This window comes from Sceloporus occidentalis, unplaced genomic scaffold (assembly GCF_023333645.1).
Source record: "Sceloporus occidentalis isolate IW3139 unplaced genomic scaffold, rSceOcc1.0.p SCAF_59, whole genome shotgun sequence".
NCBI classification, from domain to species: domain Eukaryota; kingdom Metazoa; phylum Chordata; class Lepidosauria; order Squamata; family Phrynosomatidae; genus Sceloporus; species Sceloporus occidentalis.
The window spans coordinates 5,113,198-5,130,546 of record NW_028317039.1 but is presented as its reverse complement, the minus strand read 5'-3'; the positions used below and the strand labels follow the sequence as shown (position 1 = coordinate 5,130,546).

General features: G+C 38.5%; 1 protein-coding gene across 1 annotated transcript in view; it reads right to left on the bottom strand.

Annotated features, from left to right (window-relative positions):
* LOC149287583 (partitioning defective 3 homolog B-like) overlaps positions 1–17,349 on the bottom strand; it is a 532,650-nt gene that overhangs the window by 309,908 nt on the left and 205,393 nt on the right. The window contains exons 11-12 of the mRNA XM_089492770.1: positions 15,801–15,986; positions 4,214–4,403 (exon numbers count right to left, since the gene is read on the bottom strand). Of these exons, the coding sequence (XP_089348896.1) occupies positions 4,214–4,403; positions 15,801–15,986 (376 nt within the window). The remainder of the gene's footprint in view (positions 1–4,213; positions 4,404–15,800; positions 15,987–17,349) is intronic.

Sequence of the window (17,349 nt, the reverse complement as noted above, 5' to 3'; positions counted from 1 at the left end):
GAACAGGTTTGATTTAATATAGGCTTTGTATTATATATAACAGCCGGAATGTTACACGGTGGCATTTAAGCTACGGTTTGATATCTCGTGATTCATGCAGCAACATATAGCACTTCCATTTGGAGGACACTGCTATTCAAATCACTGAGACTGCTTCGAAACCTAAATGATTCATTGTCTTTCTTTACACTATGGCAATGCAGCTCCTCCGCCCCTCTTAATACATATAAAGCTATTTTTCTTATAGCCAGAACAAGCAGCGCATGAAACAAACATAAATATGTATCAATATTATGAATTTTCATGAACCAACGTCTCTAGTTCCAATGATTTATAATGAATTATGTTGGGGAAAATGTAAAACTCTTTGCTTGAAGCCTGAAGTTTCAAGACACCAGATTCTTTGCAGAAAGAACACCATGTTGACATTTGCCCTGACCCTCGTCCCATAAAGCTGACCAAAAACAATGATGGACTCTCAGTGGTGTAACTACATGGTGGGGCCACTATGGCAGTGGTGGGATGTATACCTGGGGCTGTGTCCAAATGATCCCTGCCATCAATGCATATACGTCTCAGTCCTTGACACTCTGTACATTGCTAGACGTCATAAGCGGTCCAGTGGTGATGCTGAGTGCCAAAATAAGATGTCCCATAAGCCTACACATCATGAGATGGAGCTCTGTTGTAAAAGTATGTGCTGGCACAAACCTGTTTTCTCTTGTTTTTTTCCCTTAAAATGCAGCAGGGCCAGGTAGCAGGAGATCTTAACTGGCCCTGTCTAATTCATCCACATGACCATAGTGGCCCTGAGCTAGATAGAAACTCATGCAAACAGTGCAACAGAAAACATAAAGGTAAGCTATTATGGCTACATGGTGACAGCATTATTTTACATTTGATATTTTAAGGTGTAAAAGGCAGTGAAAGTGGGTATTTATAAGAAAACAGAAGTACTTTAATAAAATCTGTAATAAAATAACCCATTAAATAACTCCTTATTAAAAAGTTATTTTGTATCTGAGAAGCCTACAGAATTTCAAAGATGTACTTTTTTTCTTTCCTCGTCTTTCAGTGATGGGGTAATTTTTTCATTAACTTGTTATGTGGATTTCCTGTATATGCTTACCAAGGAATTAATATGGCACTGGGACATTTAATTCTATAACCTCTTAAATTTATAGATAGTGTGACAGTGTAAACCCCAGGGAGATGCTTAGTGTGGCATTTGGGTACAGGTGCTATCCAGATCGTAAATATTGGTCCCTGGGGTGGAGCAATTGGAGAGCAGGGTGGGCCAATGCTCCGTTTCCCTATTTTGTGGAAATTCCATGCCGGGTTTTCCAGGAGGAAAGAAATCTGCAGGATCCGGTCAGGGATTTCTTTGAGGCCGGCACCAGGCACAGATGCTGGGCATTAAAAACCCCTGGAGCCTGATACTCAGAGAGACTGTTGGGGGAAGAGGAAGTTTCCCTGAGCTCCAAGGGCAAGGAGAGGCCCTTAAGAAGACCATCCATGAGCCAAGTGAGGCAATACCTGCCTGGACCTGTGTATGCTGTCTGGGGGATGTTTTCCAGAGCCTGGCGTAGCTGGGTCTGGCTGGGAGGTTGAATTAGTGGGTGATTAGGCTGGTCAGTCTGGGCCAGCATAGTTTAGTTAGAGAGGGCTCCAATTGGGAGCTAGGTGTTTATTTTTATGATTTGGTTTTGGGGTTTGTGTTAAAATAAAGGGCTGTTTTGCAACAAGCTGGTGTTCCCGACTGTGGGCAGAAAGCAGGAACCAAGTGGATGCTGGTGACGAGTGCTACACCGAATCCAGGAACCCCAAAACATGAGACAGTGTTGTGTGGCCTGAAGCTACCAAGCTGCAATGGATGTGCCAGAAGATATTGCAGCTTAACCCAGAGGACTGCGTGGAAACTCTGCAAAGACTGTTGCATGGTATGTGCCCTTGTGTATTGCTGGCTGAAATACATATGCTTATGGAGGATGGCATTGATGCCCGACAATGGAGCCGAGTGGGGCAAATGCTCCAGGCGGCACTTTTGAAGGGGCGGCACTTTGCCACCCCAAGCTCTTTTTTTATTTTTAAAGCGGAAGAAAGAGGGGCGCCGAGTGGTCAAGTTGTCAGTACCCACTCGGCGCCCCTCTCTCTCTCCTCTCCGGCGAGTCTCCTTGTTCGGTCTCGAAGCTGGCTTGTAATGCTAAGCGCCGGAAGCTGACGTAATTTCCGGCGCTCAGCATTACAAGCCGGCACCGAGACCGAACAGGGAGACTCGCCGCAGGACTGCTGAAAGGTAAGTACGGGGGGGGGAAGGGTAGATAATGGGGGGGGCGGCATTTTAAACTTCGCCCCAGGCAGCATTTTGTCTTGGGCCGTCCCTGGATGCGTTTGTGACAACTAGATGATCTGGACGTGGAGTTTCTGTATGCTGGAAAAAAAAGTATTGCATATCTGTGAAACCTGCAAAAGAAAAGAATTTTGCACTATGGCCTGCTGGTAATTGCTTGATTACACACTGCAGAGGGAGAGATTAAAGACCTAGAGTACAATCTCTTGGATTTGTGTACTCCAGTGACTGGATAGCACCTGTACCCAAATGCCACACTAAGCATCTCCCTGGGGTTTACACTGTCACAATAGGTATATATCCCCCTTCTCTTAAAGCTACCACCTCATATGCTCACATATTCTACAGTAGATAAAATATCTATCTATTGTGTTTTTCTATCGGCTATTTAAGATGTATATGATATGCGGTTCCCTGCTTCACTGCACCACTTAAGGTTGTAGTCATCAATGCCACTGCTAGCAGATGAATCATTCCAAGCTATAAATAAATAAATCTATTCCATCTAGTGACATTAAATCTGGAGCTCATATTTATGTATCTCTTATACCTATGTGCGGTTCATAAAAGTGTTCCCAGGCTTACCACACCCTATCTATCATCTTTGCTGTATACTAAAACCTCTAGACTGTAATCTCGTTTGAGCAGGGCCCTCCTCACCTGTTGTCTCTAAGTCAAATTGTTATGTTACATACTACTTGTTATAACCTGTCCTCCCATTGTACAGCGCTACGGAATTTGATGGCGCTATATAAAACAATAAATAATAATAATACTAATAATTAACGTAACACTGGTTCAGCTTTGAAGTCGCACATTCAAAAAGAGAATGTGAGAGGAATATCTGAACCCCAAAACTCATATGAAAATAAATTACTTATGCACAAAACATGTGTGAATAGAAATCCCTCGAAGTTTTTTTTAAAAAAAAAAGGTAAATTATATATTACTTATTCCATATAAACAGCCCTCTCGGCAAATAAATGTTGTAAAAATGTTATGAATTCCACACAAAGTCCAAAGGTAATTTAAAGTCATTTTGTGACTAGGAGAGTTAGAAGAGCATTTTTGGTCCGTTGGGAAAACTATTTTTGTTTGTCGGAACGCAGAATCTGCATCAGCTCGGAAATATTAAATTTCATCCAAGGAAGATCAGCTTTGATGATTGGAGGTGTATACATTTGCTGATTCCCATTAAACAGTTCAGTATGTTCACGGCCAGTAGGTAAACAGGGATGATATTTCATCCTGCGAGTATGAATTGCGGCTATGTTTAGCTGTATGACACAAAGATATGATTGTTATGCATAGCAAATACAGTCTGGGATTCATCAAGTGCTGATGAGGGATATCCTGTCTCTCAGCAACTGCTGTTGGCTTAGAGAGCGGACTTGGCTTGTGTTGGGGTGTGATAACTTTCATAGCCCCTGATAACTCCTAACGACAATAAAACTTGGTACATCTAAACACCACTCCTAATGAAGACATGTATTATGGGTAACAACCAGAGATTAATATTTTAGTAAGTTATCTTTGTAAAAGGATATTGGATATTTTTTGTTTGCGGTTTCTATAATGAGAACATGATATATGCCGACATCAAATCCAGCATCAGCTGCATAAGTAATATTTGTAGGCATTTACCTTTATCTGAGCCTGCTTTGTGTTACAAGTTAAAACAATCCCTCATTCAGAAACAACATCTACATAAGTTCCATATGTATGACATCTTACTCAGATGATCCTAAATCAAGATAGGAAATGGATGATTCTGCTCACAAAATGTAAATATATTCTCCTCAAAAATATAAGAAAATATCATCTAGTATACAATGAAAAATAAGAACAGACCCAAGTGATTACTGTAGATACTATATTCTACCTCGGGTTGGCGATCCAGCCTACGCAGGACAACCAGTTGGATCATCCCACGGATATTTCCCTCCATGGACATTGACCTCCGTAGCGTTTCCATAGCTTCTCGATTTGATTTTCCCAATAGGCTCTCCCCATTCACTGCCAGAAGCTGGTCATTCATTCTCAGACGACCATCCTAAAGCAAAAATCAGAAGACTTCTTTAGTTGACAAAGTCATCACAATATTCTGCATCAAAAAGGTTTTACGTAAATAATGTTATTTAGTTGCGGCTAGTAAGTTCAATATATATATTAAAAAACGTCTGCAGTGAATTACAGTGTCTAAGAACCACCCTGATAAACTTAAATGTCTAAATGTTTCCATACTCTGATAGATACAGATGATAGACAGACACTTTATGTCAGCAGGAACAAGGTTTTTGCCCAAGAGGTCCTATATGGTCCACAAGTAGGTTCTAGAGTGGAAAGTGTTAATTTCAGTTTTGTAGATGAGTTAATTTCCTCCACAAATTATGAGGAACACGCTGGATGAATCTCTTAGAATGTCTATAAGGGATAAGGCAACTGTGCGGCAACTGTGAATTATGGCCAACATTAATCATTGATGACTCAATGAAATAAAGTTTCACCTCACCCCACTTAATGGACTTGAATCACTAAGGTTAGAATCAACAGGTGGGTTTGCAAGCCATTATTATTATGAAGGGGCATTCCCAGTGAGCCTGTCCAGCAAAAAGAGCTTGGTTGTCCATCTATAAATTAGACTGCCTCACTAGATCGTAAGCTCCCAAGAGCAGGACCCTCTCCTCCTTTTGTATTAGTTTGTTACTATTTGTGATTTTAGATTTAACCTACCGTCTATGATTGTAAAGTGCTACGGAATCCCCTGGTGCTATAGAAATGACTGTAATGTAAATGTCACTTAAGGGGATTCACATATCTGTTTAACTATGCATTATAAAGGGATCAACGTATTCGTATCATACAGGGTTAATTTAGCCCATCTTGCAGTAAAAAATCAGTGGTACCAGCCATAAAGTCAGTTCAACCCACAATTCTTATGAAACTTTAATAAATAAACCTCAATATTTAGGAGAAAAGCCTTCTAATGTCAAACATGTATGTTAGGTGTTTAAAGGACAAAGATAACATATATGCAGAACCAGTAAAACCTGGAACATTAAAATGCAGATATGTGTAATACTTCTGTAACTATATGCAGCATTAGGAACATATTTACCCAAACCCTTCCTAAAAAAAAGGAAGTACAATTTTGCTTACACATGTTGATACAAGAACAGAAAATTGTAGCATTTGATGCAGATAAGAACCATCTAGTCTGCCCATTTCTGGTGTAAAAACGAAGACCTTAATCTGTTCCAGAATAGTTGTATATATGCATTTTTAACATTCCTCACTGTATTAGCCTCTATGACTTCTGGTGGGAAGCTGTTCCATTTATCTACTACCGTCTCAGTAATGTAAGACATTGATAGGTTGTCCTCACAGAAACCAAAAAGCTCCTTAAAGGTTTCTGTGATGTTTTTACGCGACTAAACCTTCAGTGGAACTAAACATGACAGGTATGCTAAGGTTTAATTGTTCAACATACTAAAGAGCTCAATTGAAGTTTTGTCTAAGTGGAACTGCACCTTTAAATAGGTTAGTTTTCCATTTTATTTTTGCTAACATTTTTTACTGTGAATTTCAGAGTAACTCCCCAGTGCTTATTAATAAATAACTGAATTGGCAATTCACTGTGATCATTGCTTTTCCCAGAAGGAAATTGTGTCGTCCATCGTGCTCTGCGGTGATCTAATTTGAGTTCTGCTATATTGCATTTTTTAATGAAGTGAAAGGGAGCAGAACGCCATTTGTTTAAATGAGCATCAGATGCTATTGAAAACATATTCATTCAATGGATTGCTTATGAATATAACTGAAAATGAATGCTCGGATGCAGATATATGTATTGTCAAGCTGTACAGAAAGTCAATATATAGACCCCGACACTAGCTTTATCAAAAGAGACCTCAATCAAATCACTGCCTTGCTTAATTAAATTCTAAGTGTTTACTACAAGACATCATAAACAACCCAATACCCTGGCCTTGGTTCTATGTCCCCTTCCATCAAAAGTGGGGGGCCATAAATAGATGTTAAAACAGGTAGCATCAGGACTCTTATAGAGTTTGTTGTTGGGGATTCAAGATACTGTTTGCTCCACCAGAATCCCGATGGGGGGTTTCGTGGGGACATGCGTTATCCAGTTACCTCCAGGACGTAAACTGTCACCTAAACATTATACACCTGCAGTATTGTGAAATTAATTTATTACAACTGCCTGCCTGCTTGACAAATTTGTTTTCATTTAGTGCCATTGTTTTGGAGATCCTTGGTTTAGAGAAAAAGTGTCTAGTATACATCAGTGATCTCGAATCGCCGGCCTGCTTACCCTGTATCACATTCCCATTCTTTCAAAAACATGCACCGAAGAGAAGAAATAATTTAACAAAAGGGAAAAATAACATGAAGTGGTGGTCATACACCTCCTGCGAACAGAAAGGAAATATGGCTGCTCCCTTTGAGGCACCTGTGGCTCTACAAATGTTTAGTTTCATGCTCAATGGCCTCCTTATGATAAGTGAAGGAGACTCATGGGAGATGTAGTTCAAGGAAACTTGGGGAGAAGCAAGTAAAATTAACCTCACGAGTCTATAGGATTTATTTAGAGCAAAAATAGAATGCCGCCTTACTCCAAAAAAACAGTCAAGCAAGCAATTCTGCAGTGTAAATCCTCTACTACACTGAAAGCTTCAATGTAAGGAATGACCCTGCTCAAGACTGGAGAGTATAATGTTTAATGAAAATGTCATTTGTTTGGTAAACAGACATTTTATGTGGATCAGCATGCGATAAAAAGGGAAATTAAGGAAAAAGATGCATAAAGTGATATTTTGAGTGAAATCCTTTACAAACAGGAACACAATGTGACGGTCTTGGTTTCTTTTCTTGAGGAGGGAGGTTTATTTCAAGAGAGCGGTGGCTTCTTTCAAAGCGAGCCAGGGCTGTTTTAAATTCCATCCACAACACACAGATATCGTAAATGTATCTTCAGACCCAAAAGGGTTATGAACCAGATGATTTCATTCTTGTCACAGCTGTGCAATGCAAAACCTCAGTTCACTGGAAAGCAATATGTATATTAACCTTAACATCTTTCGTATCAATAACAACCAAGACATATAGTCGACATAACTGCACAAAGTGCCTGCCAACTGCCGCAGTGTGACAGCTACTGAATGAATGAGGAATGACACTCTATGGTAAGCAATCTGTGATACTACTGCTCAGATTGTAACCATGTAGGGACCATCAGCTTGCATTTAATTACTTAATGTATCACTAGGAGTAAATATTCAGCAACAAAAGAGGTGAACTGGCTTTGCTAATAAAATGTGTTATATATATATATATATATAAGCAATGTACTCTGGCTTGAAATCAGCAATGTAAATTTTATGGAAAGTGTGCCAGTGCGAACATTTGCTTCCTACTGCTCTAGACAAATCCTAAATCGCATTGCCTGAGACTGGTCGTAAATTACTCCATACCCAGAACATACTTGAAAAAGCAAGATAACTAGCAAACTAGTGTTTATTTTGTTTCTGTTTTGCAACTAGAAAAATAAGGACAGCTTCACATCTCTATGATCTACACACACACATATATACACACACCTGACCATCACACCAGCAGGGACTTTTATGACATGGCATTCTATATACATAGACATTAATATGTAGTTGGCCCCCCTTTGCAGCTTCCACTCTTCTGGGAAGGTTTTCCACACATTATTTGAGTGTTTCTGTGGGGATTTTCGCCCATCCATCCAGTAGAGCATTTGTGAGGTCAGGCGTTGATGCTGGAGGAGAAGGCCTGGCTCGCAATCTCGATTCCAGTTCATACCAAAGATGTTCCAACAAAGTTGGAGCCATAGCATTGTCCCAAATGTCTTTAATATATTATTATTTAATATAATATGTGTTATATATATATATCACATAAGAAAAATAATTACAACAATAACAAAGGCAACACAAGGTCATTCTTTCCATTTCAGAATGGAAGGGGTTTCTCTTATTGCAGTTTCTAAACTCATCATGAGGTGACCATATGGCCACACTATTCTGATTATACCTTCTATTAAGGCAGTCTGTAAAAGAGAAAAGCAACAGCTTCCAATATTTATTTAGTTACAAAATGAGCCTGATAGGGTATTTAAAGCATTTCTATCTCTTTAATATTATACCCCAGTGACAGTAGAATTGGCAAAACCGGATTTTTGAAAACATGAGAATTATCAGGCACAGCTTGTTGGAAGGGAGTTAATAATTTCCATCCTTGACCCACAATCCCATAACGGATCCTTCAGCGCTGCGTGGATAATTTAATATCTGCTAATGGGTAGTTATTATCAATGTTGACCATTGCTAAGGCCAATGTCAGAAATCAATCAGAAATAAGCTAAGTAGTTTAACTGAAATCATTTGAGACCATGCATTATATTTGGTTTTAGCTTTAGTAAAGGAAGCAATCATTTTTTATTTTTTTTTTACACCAGAGAAGAAAGCTAGCCAAAAAAGTGACAATAATGAAACAGACTCTACTCCTTTAGAATTTCTTGTATTTCTTTACCTCTTATTTATAAGATGGACATGTTTATATACATGCTTACTACTGACAAGGCTGCAAATAAGAATACTTATGTACTATACATGGTGTTGAAGATCTAAGGCCACCCTGCATCATCAAAACAGTAAGGCGCTTTGATTCAAAGAATACCCTCACCCCAATTACTCCACTAAATAATAAGCTGCCACAGCTCATGTTTTCATAGACAACAGTCTTTATTGAAGGCTGGTATGAAAATCGCAAGCAGGCTTGAGCTGATCCTGTTTTCCAAATATCTGTGGCCTCATTTCATCGTCTTTCTCAGTGAAGGGTACCACACTGCAGGTAAACTCAAGATGGGGTGGGCTGCAGCTTGGCGTTCTTGGTGGTTTAATGAAACGTTATTAATAATAGACAGCATGGAAATATGCGCATTCACCTGTTCTAAATCACCATGCGCATATCCACTTAGCATGCCTAATTCCTGCTAAACCAGCGTGTACGGGGGTGCAGATGGATAGACCTCCAGTGTTTTAGGACACAGCGTTCAAAAATGTTGGGGTTTTTTTCATGGGACTTCCACTTCAATCCAATTTTACACATAATCTGTAAACTGGTGAAGTAACAATGATGTATTAGTACTAATGAAGCTTTTAAGTCTGTTGAAATCACATAATTTTATTTAGGTGTACAGCAAAATTGAATCTTAAGACAATATAAGAAAAACAAATGGCATGGCTTGGAAATGAATGGACTTTTCTAGAGTCTGCATGATGGCTGCTGGCCTTACTGAATGTTCCATATTAGTTTCTATGCTTACACTGGAATGATATGAAGACATGGATATTGTAAGTAGCCCAAAGCAAAAGAAAATGCAATGAGAGTAATGCATTCGGAACACAATCTCCCACGAGGGGGTCCATTAGACAAATGAGGAACCTAAGCATCATCTTCATGTGCGTATATGGTTGCACCACATAAACATCCATGATTTCACAACTTTCCAAACTGTATAAACTGTATTTCAGTGTTTAACACGGTGTAATATTCAAAACATGGGTCTCCATTATTAAAAGCAAGGTTTCCAACAAAGTTAATTGATCAAACCCTTGATTAAGGTTGATCTATTAATGTCAAGCAGTAATTTATAACCACAATTTTTCTTTTTCATGCAGTACCCAAGGTGTTAAATGAGCTTCAAAACTTTCTTAGTGATAAACTGTCAAGAAAGACAAAGCGATCGTTGATTACTTAAAGTATAGGTCTAGCCTAATGTCCAGCTGAGGAGCACTTATCATATTAGTGGTTTTTTTTAAATGCTTTTTACAAATTATCCTGCAATTTTCAGAGCTTCCTGAAATGTGGGTATTTTTTTTAACCTGTCCACCAATAACCGTTAATACTAATAATCTGAGGTTTCAGTTAAAAGCCTAGCTAACCAAATATATACAATCTGTACCTAATATTAATCTTGCTGATTTTATAGAAAACTGTTTGCTATATTGATATAGTTTTGAGCAATTACACTATACACATATATGTCCTATTCATACGATATAAGTATGTTTGTATAGAGTAGGATTGTACACGTTTCTGTCTATTTACTTTTCTGTCCGTTGATCGTTCTAGTTCTGCTGATAGAAACATTCACATAGTTCATATTCAGATGATTTTATAGGCACTAAATGGACCTGTAATAAAATTGTAAAGCTTTTTATTATACATTTGTACACATTTTATAATGGAAAATTAATATAGTAGTATTGGTCTAAAAGAAGATGGAGCATTTAGTTGATCTTGAGACATTCTATTGTGCCAACACAGAAAAGGATGTAGAAAAACTGTTCCACATGAAGAAGGGCCCTCTGGGGTTCTTAAAGATTATGTAACTCTACCTCATTTTCTATGTTGACAAAATAAAAAGTATCGCCTCCAACTAAAGACTGTACATATGCTGTAGGTATTCCATCTTGTCAGGACACCATCAAGGGGCAGCTGAAATTCTTCAAATAGGGCTGGTCCAACTTGGACTGGCCCACTCTCAAAGGCAAGAGTGCAGCGTGGCCACGTAACACGATGTTACATAACCTCATGGTAGAAGCAGGGCCACTTGCGCAGTGTGTGAGCAGTCATAAGTCAAGGTTTGTAGTAAGCATGTGAGGTGCGTTCATTGAAGTGAGGTGCAATGGAGTGGGTTATATTTTAGTGTAAGTGTGTCTTACAGTGAGTGTGTACTAGTGTGTATGTTACTGAAGGGAGTCAAGGGGCCAGGGCTGCCAATCAGTTTTACCTGCTCTCTGAGCCAAAAGGTGCCAGACCTGTCCTGGACACCATTTCTAAAGAGGTAGGAAAAAAAGACAAATAGACAACCGGTCCCGATAATATAAAAAATAAACTTTCACAAATCCTGCAAAATGTGTTTCATATGAATGACATTTGTCTGTCAATCATCAAATTAAATATCAACAAACTAGGTAGGGGTCAAGGTAGTGGTGTAGCTTCACCACATAATGCCCAGCGCTAACAGGAAACATTAAGTAGGGTGGGTCTTTAACAGCCCCAAAACGAAATAAACGAAACACTGGAAAAATATACACAGTATGTGTAGAGAAGAAACATCAGTGACAAAATATAATATTGCTTATACAAATTAAACAATTACTTTGTCAGAACAAAAAGACCAACAGCTAATACGTTTCATCAGTATTTTACATTACCAGCTTCTGAACTCTCCGTGACTCGAAAATGTATTTATCCAAAAGCCTGCGTTTCTATTTCTAATGCTAAAAATTCACAATGAGTTTTGTTCGCAAAAGCTATGCTCAGCAGAAACTTCGAGAACCAAAAGCTGTAAGGAATGATAGGCCCATCTACAGATGTTTAAACAACTTGCACAGAAATATGTTGTGGTTAACTTTTTGATAAATTAATGCTGTTTATCTTTCATCAGTTTCGCAAACCACATTTCTATCCGTCAAGAAAGAAGAAAAACAATGACTAAAATATGCTCATTTTTTATGTAAAAAAACCCACACATTGAATGTGAATACAATTTTAGGTGTTATCTATGTAGCAAGTTTATCTTCAAATGGTAGCACCATATATTAAGCTGACTGTCAGATGTTTTAACACCTTGAATGCCCACATAGTTTTAAGATAACTGAACTTATGTGTACCTTTGTTGGGCCATGTACAATAGCAGAACTTGGTGCCTGATTCATACGTGGCAAACTCGTTATAGCCTTCTTCAAAGATTACAATTCTACAATCTACCCAAGAGCCTGACTTCTATCTCCTTCACTCCTCACATCCAATCTCTCGCCAAATCCTGCCACCTCCACCTGCAAAGCCTCTCAGCAATTTGTCCTTTCCTTACACGAGACAATTCCCTTGTGATATCCCACTCCGGATTATTCCAACTGTAACTGGCCTCCTCCTCTATTGCTGTTCACCACTTCAAGCCCTTCTGAACATGTCTGCCAGACCAATCTTCTTGTCCCATCACTTTGTCTGTTGCTTCTCTGTGCCAGTCCCTCCATTAGCTATCTATACCCTCCACAAGAAAATGAAACTTCTGACCCGTACCTACCAAGCCTTAACCAGCACCCCCTATAACTCTGCTCTGACTCCCAAATAACTCCCTCTGCCTATGATTTGATTTGCTCCTCAACAGCTATCACTTATTCCTTCTCACACCAACAGAAGGTTACCCATGCTGTACCTATTCTCTAGAATTTCCTACCTTGTTCTGTTAGATGTCCCCCATACTTATTCTAACTTTAAGTGCCCATTAAAAGCCTTTGTTTAGAAAAGAATACAATCTGTCCTCTTCATACTCACAACCAACATTCTGCCAGAAACCATCTATCCTCTCAATGTTGAGCTCTCCAGGCCTTGACTTCTACTACACATGACCTTCATTACAATGAAATAACCCATTCCCAAGCAGTTCATCTGCTTCTGTCTCATTTCAACCATTGTAAGCTTGCAAGGGCAAGGTCCTCTTCTCCTTCTGTACTAGTATTAACACGTGTTTAGTCTATTGTCATTTGTAATAGTAATTCAGAATCTACTGTAGCTCTATAAATGTTATATAATGCCAGTGCAACCTAGCATTTCCTAATGGGTGATACTGCCATTTGTGCAGCTTAAGTGTGTTATTTTAGATTAAATGAGTCCCAACTGAGTTGTGTGGAGTCATAACTGAAAGATGGTGGTAGAAATCTAATTCTTTTGGATGTTGCATGAATTACATTGTGACCACTAAGCGCTATCACATTTTTTTTTGTAATTGTTGCCCTAGATTTTCAAGTCTTTCACCATTTGTCCCTTTTAGTATACACAAAATAATGTGAAATAAATGTATAATAATAGAACAGTATGATTGGGGTTCCTTACGCATGCCTTGATTTAAAAAGGTGGCGCTGAAAAACACAACCCCTAAGCGAAAACATTCATATGATAGAAAACAAAGGTGGAAACCCCCTTTTATTAAACTTTTTCCCTTTTATTGTTCTCGCTATAAAATATACCAGTGTATCTTTACAAAATGGTAAATAACAGGAAACAAATACAACGAATTGACATGAGATCTGCCAAGATTGATGGCATGGCAGGCCGTTTAACATAGGTTGTAAATTTGCTGTTGTGTAGTTTAATGGCAGGGATTAGCTGACTCAGCGGATTGGTGTCAGATGAAAAACATTAACATAAACGGAATGCAAATGCTCGAAACAGAAATGTCAAAATCTGCTGAGACAGAAAGAAACTTAATACAAAAAGGACAAATTTCCAAAATGAAAAATCTAACAGGAGCACAGGGCACAGGGCACTGCGGACTGGCTTTGGCGGGGTGGATGAAAATGCCAGTTCAATCCACAGACATGCCTATAACCTCATTTACAACGGTCTGACGTAATGGGGTCCTGTCGCTTTCCAAAAGCACACATCTTACAGTTCAGTTCACTAAATAAACCTAAGTAACGCTGTTTACCAATCAAACTAGGGTGTATTTATAGATACGTAGACAGCGACAGCACAAGAGAGACAAATGGCCTTTCTAGTCTGCACTTTCTGAATTATGTTTTATTTATTAAATCTTGTGAAGATCCCAAGTTGTCGTTTACTTTGTTTTGTCTGCACTACTTCCACTATTCCAGAGACCTTCTACCCTTTCTGTATAGAGGACTTTTATCACAAACACATGGATTATAAATCCACTGAAATACATCTTCAACACCTCTGCAGGAATTAGAAACAGAATGTGTTCAATGATATTAAAGACTGTAGGTGACAGGTTCTCTTTAAAACATATCTGTAAAAACCATGTTCTGTCCGCACTTTGACTGCAATTGTATTTCTGTATCATATATTACGATATTCCATCGCTAATTTTGAGGGTCATTTTACAATCATAATAACATAACATAATATTTTAATGAGAAAAACACAAAATATGATTGCAGATATACCCAGGACCCGTATTTTTTCATTTGTCTTCCCAAAACGTATTCACTAAAGGAAGCGTTGACAGGAGAATTTGCAGGAGAGTTGTTTCAACATTAGCAAGGGCCAACCAGAGCTTGGTTGGCCCTGTATAATTCATAGTTGTACTAATGCTGTCGTAGCAGAGGCATTTTTGGGCCATTCAATTATATAAGTAGGCAGAACTGAGCTTTTCATAGAACAAAGAATTGTAGACATCCACACAACTCATTTTTTGTGTAATCAGTACATTATAGATGTTCCATGTGCTACATGGCAGTTTCATTGTGATGGGTAGTGCCCAAGCCCCTTGCAATGTTTCGGGACAGACAGCTGGCCTTTCAGCTGTGGTCTAATTGGGGTTAATCCTCTAAAGTCTCTGTATTTTGGTTGATCCCAGTGGTTAGTAAAATTTGTTCAATGCTCCATGTTGCAAAAACATAGCCAGTGGAATGATGGACCGTAACAATTTCACAGATAAACACGTTTAAATTGTTACCTGCAATCTGTGATATTATGCAGGTATAATTGTTGAGTTACATAATTTTCCCCATGTGGTGATGATTACACTCCGTAATTACTCCTCCTTTTTTAATTTATATCACATGAGATTAACTATACATTGTGTTATTATCGCACTGTCCGCAGTGAACAACTGAACAGACCCCAGATGTTGATGAACGCTATCATAAATCTTACTTACAGACCACTGTGGTTCTTCAGCAGCATTTGGGGAACACGGCGTGAGTGTTCATGATGAATAGCAGAGCCGATTTTTACACAGCATTTGTCTCTATGTGCAGTTATAATATATTATAGACTTTGTAATTTAGAAATGGAGGCTTATATTCAAATTAATACCGCATGCTAATATTACCATTTGGTCAGAAAAAGAGATAAGTGACAGGTTAACCAGTTATGTACCGTGAAATGTGATGTCAATGTATAATCAGATCAGATTTATATAAAATGGACCTGGGCACATGTGGGGACATGGAAAGAGCATGTGTTGGACAAGGAGGCACGGAGATAAGAAAATTCAGAGCCCCTGGGGGAGGGGGAGAGCGGAAGACATTTATTTCACCCAGCCCCACGTATTTGTGTGAAGGAATTAAAATGTTAGTGAGGAAGAATGCATGTATGCGTGTGTGAGGGAGAACACGTGTATCCTCCGGGCCGCTAACCCAGCATTCTATATCCATGACAGGCACTACCAGCATTTAGCAAGATCTATGGGTCTAATGTGAATCATGTAAAAAAAAAAAAAAAAAAGGAAAGGGTCTACAGTGCCTTATTGGAGATCCCATCCTCACCACACAGTGTGTCAGAGAAAGCAATATTTATGATATGGTGGACTGGTTTCATTTTGGGTACACGTTCACATCATGACATTTGGATGATAGGTGGTCCTTACCTTAAAGGCTGCCCCTCCATGAATGATGGACTTGATGAAAACCCCCAAGTCAGTTCCTGTGTCTCTGGACTTGTTTCCTTTTAGACTTACTCCCAAACCAGCCGAACCAGTGTCATTCAGTGAGATCTCAAACGTCATCTGGGCAGTGTTGTCTGGAGGGAACACAAGGTGGTCTGCCTCTCCTTTCTGTCAAAAAAAAGCAAATCATGTCAGCCTTCTAGTCCTGGAAGCAAGCAATGTGTATAAAAATGTGGAAAGTTCTCAAAAACACAGATTTCTAGGAAAGTTTCTGAATGTACCAACAGACAATACTGAAATAACGTTCTATTTCTCACATGGAAGCAAATGTTTATAGGGCTTTAGCAAGATATTTGTATAAAGGCGGAAAAAAAACATTATCTTTGGAAAATACACAGTTTTAATACAAATTAAATACTTAAGTTTCCTGATGAATGCTTGATATCTAGCAAGTTTTATACGTGAAATAATACGCTTAAAGTACAGTATCAGGCCAATTAACTAAAGGGGCACAGTATTATTATTATTTATTATTAATTACTGGTTTATATAGCACTGATATCCCGCAGTGCAGAACAGTAGGGTGACAATGACCTTAAGATAAGAGTGGGGCTATTAAAATAACAGTAGAAAGGAATAAGTTATCTGACTAGGCTTACTGCCTTTCCAAACAAAATAGGTAAAGGAACAATGTATACAAAAAGATGAGACCTTCTTATATCAGACATACTGTTTATAAAGCATTTTGAAATTATTCTCTAAATTCATTTTAAATCTAGAAATGACTACAATTAACTAAATTTAAATAAACATACTACATGCTTGTACCAGCATTCAAAGTCTGGAGAGGCAAACAGAAAAGATATGCAGAATAACATTTTATGTGGAAAAACAACAGTCACACTATAAATTACAAACTAGATAGCATCTCTGCTTCCACTTTTTGGGTGCAATGTTTAACCTTTTTCAATATATAAATTGTACACTATGGGTAAAATAGCTTTTGATTTAAATACTAACTTTTAATCAAAGTTGATACCTTTTATTGGTCCAACAAAAAAACACGTTGGCCCACGACATGAGACTTCAGAGCTTTAGGGACCTCAGGAGATGGTTTTTCAGATCAAATTTATACATTAGACTTAGATTTAGGATGTTGCACTTTTTTCTGTGTTTTAACTAAAAGAACAGAATTTTCAATTCACTAAGCCAATCAAATGCACGGGGCAAAGAGCTAAACACAGGAGGCCATCAAAGATCACTAATGTGATGAGACTGAAGGGAATCCAGAAAGGGGATTTAGGTAACAGGATTAAATGCAAAGCTAAATATTAAGCATCCAGTAATGCAGCAAATGCAATTACAGCCGGCGGCAATTAAAAATAAAACACAGGAGAATGCCAACAAAGTTTTACTGTTTGTGGAGCCGCGAGGAGAAAACTAGCTTACAGGGACAGTGATAGCCCTGTTATCCTGATGAAGATCGTTCCCTCTTTAATAGCACTAATGGGCTGGAGAGAAATATATCACA